The 8,633-nt window shown below is 31.7% G+C and overlaps 1 protein-coding gene across 1 annotated transcript; it reads right to left on the bottom strand.

Annotated features, from left to right (window-relative positions):
- Nucleotides 1-394: 394 nt before the first annotated feature.
- LOC141678723 (uncharacterized) lies at nt 395-5,501 on the bottom strand. The gene is made up of 11 exons (XM_074485088.1): nt 5,285-5,501; nt 4,959-5,086; nt 4,517-4,649; nt 4,115-4,211; nt 3,942-4,030; nt 3,699-3,842; nt 3,197-3,379; nt 2,917-3,086; nt 2,742-2,832; nt 913-1,038; nt 395-812 (listed from the first exon to the last, which is right to left on the bottom strand). Exons 1-11 carry the CDS (start codon nt 5,390-5,392, stop codon nt 621-623), a joined length of 1,461 nt encoding a protein of 486 aa, XP_074341189.1. The 5' UTR covers nt 5,393-5,501; the 3' UTR covers nt 395-620.
- Between the last annotated feature and the right edge of the window lie 3,132 nt (nt 5,502-8,633).

Genomic DNA, 8,633 nt, shown 5'->3' with positions numbered 1-8,633 from the left:
ACATATTAATGCACGATAGACCCATCATTTTATAAAAATTACTACCAATCAAATTTTACAACTTGTCATTTGATACTTATTTTGGGACAAAATTTTAGGACCTCTCATTTCTCTTATTTAATTACATTAATATTCAATTTTACATGAATCACGACAATGACATGAAACGAAGGTACACAAACATGAAATATACGAATCCTAAATGGGTAGATTTTGTGTTTACTCTTGAGTACACGACACAAAATGATACACGACACCAGATTACATCGAATTGCCGGGTCTATTAAATACTAAATCTACGGACAACTGCGGCAGTACCGACCATGTTTCTGTGTTAAGTGCTAAGATATGCGATGAAGAAGAGTTAATTTTGATTGTTGGCACTGCAGAACCATTTGTACTTTGGAAAAAAATGACATAAAGACAATGCTATGTTCGGAGGTTACAAACTATAGCATCTTCACAAGAGTTTCAAGTGTTGTCTTTTGAAATGAATTAACAGGTGCAGCAATCAGGTATGTCTAATAAACAAAAGTATAACTTCATACAAGTTCAAGTGTAGCCATAGAAGGCTCCAAGGTTACAACCCTCCATATGGTCAAGGTTGGTTGCCATTCTCTCTATCTCTCTCCATAACAATTTTCACTCTGGGGGATGGAGTGGAGCGCAATAGGGGGAAATCGATAACCATAGAGGCCATTACATATAGCCCATGCGGCTTCTATCTTTACATCAATCTCGTCCTTTTCAAGAGCCTCGTCCTTTTCAAGCAATCTGCAGAGAGCTTCTATCAATCCGGCCTTGTGCATTTCCTATTAATTTTCAGTAGCATTAGATTGCTTTAACAACCCAAATGTACATTAATAAACAAAAGATATAACTTCCTGGTCATTGACAATATACAATACTAACTTCTATTAACCCATCCATTCTTGCAGCTATGTTTGAAATTATCTGGCAAACTTCTTTCTGAATCTTCTTAGAACCTGCCATCATGATCTCCAGGCTTTCCAGAAACTTGGAATTTGAAGTCAAAATCTGAAAAAATGTATAGTTTATTAGACACAACAATGCAAAAACCCATCAAGAAGAATGTACCATGAGATTAGATCCGCTTTTCATAGACAAACTTGGGATTTGCGATCCCAGGTAAGATCGGTTCAGGATCATGGGATCCTTTTCTATCAGATAGGAAGGGCAACACAATTCACAAACTAACCAGTGATAAAAAGGATATTTCATCTTTCAAAATATTCATATCCAAATGCAGGTGCATGATACATTCTTCTTTTTACTTTTGGATGGTTGTTTAATTTGAAGTGGGTAGTTATGTTTGTGAATGTGGGTCTTAGGCATATCATTGGGTTTTAAAACAAGAGGTTAACATTAGATTAAAAGCTGTGGATAGGTCATTTAAGCACACTTTAACATTTCATTGACATTTGAGTAACAGAAATGTATCGTATATACAAAATCGTAAATACAAGGATACTCACCATTGTCAAAAGCCAGTAATAAAATGGTACTATGATTCGGAACTGGGATAAGTATCAAACTCATCACTCCTTCTATCCAAATACTTCAAGTGAGTCGCTCATTGCAAAAATGACTCAATTTATTTGCATATCGGAAAATTTGTATGAATTTAGTCGGGTTAAATATCAAAATAGTCACTGAAGTGAAGTGAAGACCATGTATCACTTCTTTCACTGATCTTAACGGGGTATCATTTTAATCACTAAAGTCATGTAAATATCAAATGGATAACTCCAAAAATGCGATGAGAAAGTAAATATTATCGTTTGTTATGTTCTGCGCATTTTTCTTCAACGCTACTATTACCAACTGAAAAGTTATGAATTCTAGTATTTTAGATAATATATCTAAATTTAAAAAGAATTATATACTATTCTTTTTAAATTTTATAGTTATTTTATCTTACTTAATTAAAAATAAATAGTAAATAAAAGTTTTAAAATCTGGATATATTATCTATTATACTAGAGTTCATAATTTTTCATTTGGTTATAGTAGCGTTAAAGAAAAATGTGTAGAACTTAATAAAAGATAATATTTACTTCCTCATCGCATTTTTGGAGTTATCTTTTTTATATTTACACGACTTTAGTGATCAAAATGATACTCCGTTAACATCAGTGAAAGAAGTGATACATGACCTTCACTTCAATGACCAATTTGATATTTAACCAGAATTTTGTCATTGAAAAGTTAAAAGTTTGTAGCAATTTACTTGTTCCAAAATGATTTTGTTGATACAGGTTTTAAAATTTGTGACCAAGTTGAGTCATTTATACAATGAGTGATTAATCTGTGATATATTTGGATCCAACGAGTGATTAATATTGTATACTATTTGTAGAATTTAAGAACTACACCTAAATCAGATTTAAACAATTTAATCAATGTTAGCGAACAACATACAAAATAAAAGAAGACAAGACTTTTTTCCAGAGTCAAGCAAAACTCAAAAGAGAACTCCTAATTTTAAGAGTAAAATACAAGAATGAAAGGGCTTTGGCCCACGAGCACACAGAACTAAAAAGGAAAAAAACTATAATTTACCAGTAAAATAAACGAACCTAAGGGCTTCATCCGGATCACATAAAACTAAAAAGAAAACTTTAAGTCATAATTGACAACACATAAACATGGTTTGCATACACACACGTAACTTATAATTTGTAATCGTAGTACATAAAAAGTTCTTTGCATGATCGTACCTCAATTTGGTCAGAACTTCCCCAAATCGCAATATTCCCTAATACTCCAAGTGCATAACCGGGAAATAGACAACCACCATGGGGAGGTTTGCTGAAACACCAGCAACAATAACAAGTTCTAAGTAAAAATTGCAAGTAAAAATGGAAAAATATAGGAATAAATCCAACCGCTTACTGGATGATCTCAATAAGCTTTTCAATAAGCTTCTTCAATGCTAATTCTTCAATTTGCAGCTCCATTCCATAAGTAAGATACTGGAGTGCATTGCATGCTTGTTCTATATAGTGTCCACTATATGCATTTGCTTCAAGTAATTGCAATGCGATACGAGCTAAATCTACCTGCTAATAAATTGCAGTTTTCTATGAGTGCAAAGGATTTTTTCAAATGGCTCTACAAAAGAAAATCACTAAAAAAATCACTCAAAAAGATTAATAAAATCCGATTAAATAACCTTTTTAAGACAAGAAAGATCTGTGCGACAAACAGCTACCAAAAACATGGCTATGTTATCCACCATTGCATCTGTACAATGCACCACAATAACCCTTTGCACACGTTCCAAAACATCGGTCTTTAGTATTTCTACTACAAACTTGGGCAGAGCCTTAGCTATATTCGTCAATGTGAACACAGCCTGCACATTTGAATTGCATCACCAGTTAACCAACTACACATGGTTTAATTGACTGATATAGTGAAGCTGAGTATCTAATTTAGTAATTATTGGAGAGATTAATGGGAATCAGTTGTAAATCAGATTATGTACATTAGTCACTTTTTGTGTTTTAGCTGTAAATATCATTTAGTTATAGAGATCTCTATAATTATGGGATCTAACTAGATATGCTAGAATAGGCACTTCCCTATTTTCCACTACATATATGGGACCTTGTAACTCTGATTAAATAGAAAAGCAGAATATTTTCTTCTAATTTCTGCAATAGTAATAATACCAGATGCGTCATTCGATAGGCATGAGTACCAAAAACCTCCTCATTAGTAAAAATAACACTGACAAGTAGTCGAATTCTATCTGCTTCCATTGCTTTCTCGTGTGCAGTAAAGTTTACACGTGAGAGGACTCCAAGAACTGCACTCTGCGATACAAGTGCAAAATTGTTTCAAAAACGTGACACTCAAATAGTAAAGATTCCTAGTAACATTCAGAATGTACACAACACATGAGCACATTTTACCTGGATATCTTGCCGGGATATCTTCTCCTTCAAAATTTTAAAAAGGAGCACCACATGATCATGTTTCAGACGATCTGCTAATACCTGGTCTGTTTGTCATAATATCTCAGTATATAATACTTTAGTTGAACTAATTAGCTACTAAAAAGAATAAAAACACTAAAAAAATTTACCAGCAGCGTGAGCTGCTAATGCTCCGGTAGACGTGAGCAGGTCATCATCGTTCTTATAATTAACGAGCTTGAAAATACAGAAATCGACAGAGAACGTCTGAAATTTAGTATCAACAAACATGTAAGAGAGCCTATAGAACAGATGAACTCACTTAAACAATTACCAAAAGGTTGAACAATTAAAGGGAATTTGCCTACAGAAAACAGTCACCAGTAAACCATCAATACATAAAAAAGTATTTGACTTAATTTGCAGCCACATAACAACTCACTTACAACACAAACAAAAATACACAACGGAAAACATATAATATAGGGTCATATATCATTTTAGTGTAGGTTCTCATGTAAGAAAAAGCCTATATATATATATATACACATATGTCATTCGTGTGTACATACCCATCTCTTGTTATAGGCAGAGCTTAGCGCTTCAGTGACAAGACGAGAACGCTGCACATAGACAAATTTCGATGGCCTTATGAGCATTTCTTTTTCGCGCTGTCTCATTATGCTACATAAGGAAGATCGAGCTCTGAAGCAAAACAATAAAAATTGTTAAGTTGATGTACGATTTAAATGACTTACCTTTGCCAACATATAAATTGGTTCTTAATGAAAGCTTAAGAACCTCTGAATATGCTTCAACCATTTAAACTTATATGGACTTGGCAGGTGAGGAAAAATACTGCTGTTTGACAAAAGTTCTACTGAGCTTCAAGGTTACATTTAAGACATTCTTTGTCTATAAAGTCATATTTTCTATGCTGATCGATGGCATTAATACATTAGAATTAAGTTGCTCCTAGTTCTTATCATTTCAAATTTATTAATAATATATTACCTTTTAGATGCTTTCTCAAAAGAATTCCAGTCATAGTCTTGCTTGATAATAAACTTTGTCCTGATATCCTCGACACTTTTTCCCTTGACCATGCTCACCAATGTTTGATATGTAAAATCCATAAGCCCCTGAATTTACAAAAAATACAACTCTAAGTAAACATGAAATCAATTGACATGAAAAGAATTGTTCTGAATCAAAGGAATCATTAATCCATTAGGAAATCGAATATGCAAAACGTAAACAATAATCATTATACACAAAACATTACAATCGTTATCACAAACAAAACAAGGTTAAGAAACCCTAGGTAGGGTATTAATTACCTCAGGTAAATCAAAGAGAGAGCGTGGATTGCTGTCCTGGAGTAACTGTAACCGGCGTTCCACCGTCCGAAACACCTCATCCTCATCCATCCCAGACACCTCAGACATGTCACAGATTTGATTTTCAATTTTTTTTTTTTTTTTTGAAGAAATTTGATTTTCAATTTTGTTTACATAACACAAACAATTAACAAGGCATGATATACACAGAGGCGGTTGGGTCGATTGTGGGCCTTGGCACCCTAAATTCTGTATAATTTTGCATAACCCCTTGACACAAGCGAATACGGTACGAAAAACACGAATAATTAGTGTTTAGATTTAAAATTTTGGGAGGATACAAATATAATTAGTGTCGAGTTTGAATTTGTGATATAGATACACGGAACGAAATTACACGGAATAAATAAATAGTTAAATTTTTTATTAATATATTAGTTTCAGGTTAGTGTCACCAAATTAGTACATGAATATAAGTCTCGGTCGAGTTCGAATTTAAGATTTGACACACGAAAATACGAAACTTGTGTACGTGACACGAAACGTTGTCAAGTTTGCGTACAAGACCTTTTTTTATCCAAAATTTTGGTCTTCTATGACCAAAACAATCTCTAACCTAGCCGAAAATTAATAATATTATATATTGCATACGAATGTCAATTTTTTTAAAATATTTTGTTCCTTCAAAAATTTTATATTATAAATAATTAGGCCTCCGTTATATAAAGGTCTGTAAAGGTTCGTAAGCAATCATTATTTAATATATATATATATATATTATTTATTTATTTTTTATTATATATAATTACAAATTTTATTTACCAAATTAAAATTGAAGTTAATATTGGTATTCAAGACCCCCTTTTTCCTATAGGCTTTTCACGTGCTATATAGGTTGTAGACGAAGGACTTTTAAAATTTTTACTATCTAAATTTTGAAATCCTCAGTAATATAATACATATAAAATAATTTCAATATTTTAAGTTTATTAATCTCAATAATATATAATTATTATTTTTTATAATTTACTTTTACATAATAATAAAATGATAAAATTACAATATTATACTCAGTCTGTGCATCGTCTCAATAATATATAGTTATTGTTTTTATAATTTAGTTTTACAGAATAATAAAATTACAAATATTATAATCAGTTCGTGTAACGCACGATTATAGACTAGTATATATTATAATAACCGGAATGACGTATAATTTGGGTCAACAGTTGTACCTTAATTTTGGTTATTAAAATAATAAATAAATAACGTTATATATGTGTAAACTATTAGAAATAGTACATTTATCTTACTAAACCACCATCATAATTTATCCTATTATTTAAAAAAATAGTGTTATATATCCTTTAAATTACTAAATTGTTAAACTACTAGATATAATATATTTATCCTACTAAAATATGTCCACGGGTTATCCTATAATTATAATTATAAATTTATAATTATTAGATATTTATATAAATATTTTAAATTTATAATATAACGCGATAAATAAAATATTTAAATATTAACGGGAACCCGTGCATGTCACGAGATTTAAGCAAGGATATATAATAGCCCAACATGACTATAAAATTAGTGAGATTTTTTAGTCTCACTCAAATAACGATGACAATTTTGCCCTTTTACTTAATATTTATAAAAATTGTTGTTTATGGTAATCAAAAGCGACTCTTTATATTCACATGCACATATTTTTACCACTACACCACATTGCATAATTACTGGTTTTATTTAAAAAAACATAATTATTAGAATATTTGTAGAGTTATTTTTAAAGAATTAAATTTAGGATATAAAATTAAGCATAGTATATAAACGAATCATTACCTTATTTATTAACCAATTTTTAGTTTAAAAATTATGTCTCGTAAATTTTTAATATATATATTTTTAAAATAAATAAATAAATTTTACAAAAAAAATTAAAAAAAATATTGAAAGTATATACACTTATATATAAAGAATATATATATACATATATATATATATCACATATTTAGTTAGGTGAGGGTAATAAAAATCAATGTATTTTGGTTTATTTCGAAGTCGAAATTAGAAATTCACCCAATATAATTTCATGAACCTGTCCAAAATATAACGTAACTATCTATATTTAAATTAAATTACGAGTCGGACGAGAATCTTGCTAAAAGGGGAAATTTTGTAATATCTTATGTCAATACAAATTAATATTTTTGAGGTTTTTATCGAATCAAGTCAATTGATAATATATATCAAAATTACTTTATCCATTTGTTATACCCGTAGGGTTTACCCAGTGCGCACCCGAAGGGTAGCGGCTGCGAGTTAGTTACGATAAAAAAAAACTAATATATATAATTGTTGTATTTATTACTAAGGAACGTGAGCTTCGGGGCTCGATTTGACTGCTCTTGTGTTTCGTGACTCAATCTGCCTTAACAAGATGCATACGTACCTTGCTGATTGTCAATGATCAAGTCAAAAAACGTAGTTCTTGGTGATACTTGCCCTCGGGGCTATGGCGGCGAGGGCTCACCAAGGACGTAGTTTTCCTTTCTTATTGGCCCATCGTGGCTTTTCATGTGTTAACTTATTTGTATTTGGAACTTATTACCCTTCGGGGTTTATTATCTTAAGTTGTTTGTTTGTTTTTTCTACTATTTCTTTCAAGTACTGGTACTATTTTATGGGAGTTAGTTCGCTAGCCTTTTCATAGTTTTCCCCTATTTTTCCTTGTACTTGTATTAAAATAGATAAGCAACTCAACCATATATGGTATGAACCAAACAACTCTAAGTTAAGATGAACCAAACAGTTCTAAAACAAGTTGAAAACTCTTGGGATTCATCCCTTACACAAGTCTTAATAATCCTCAAACATGTAAATCCTAAGCAAGCAAAGCTTCAAGGTGCTTTTCAACCTACTTGTCTTCTTGACAAGTGAGAATCGTACTTGATCATTTTACACGTAGTAAACCTTCAGGTTTTGTGCATGCCAAGTTCTCGGGATTTCAAAATCATCCATAGTCTCTAGCTTGTAGGTTCCTCTTCCCTGAACACTTTTGATCTTGTATGGTCCTTCCCAATTCGGGGCAAGCTTCCCTTTCTGCCCAATGCCAGAGGCTTCCACCTTCCTCAGGACTAAGTCACCTTGCTTGAAGAACCTTTCCTTAACCCTTAGGTTGTAGTAAAATGAAGCCTTCTTCTGATATTCCATTATCTTCACATGTGCCTAATCTCGCACTTCATCAATTAGATCCAGGGCTAACATTTGCCCTTCTTCATTTTCCTCAGGATTGAAAGCTTGAATCCTGGGGGAGGAATGTGATATCTCTACAGGAACA

The sequence above is a fragment of the Apium graveolens genome, chromosome 8 (genome assembly GCF_009905375.1).
Source record: "Apium graveolens cultivar Ventura chromosome 8, ASM990537v1, whole genome shotgun sequence".
Taxonomy (NCBI): Eukaryota; Viridiplantae; Streptophyta; class Magnoliopsida; order Apiales; family Apiaceae; genus Apium; species Apium graveolens.
This window is presented reverse-complemented; position numbering and strand designations above follow the sequence as displayed.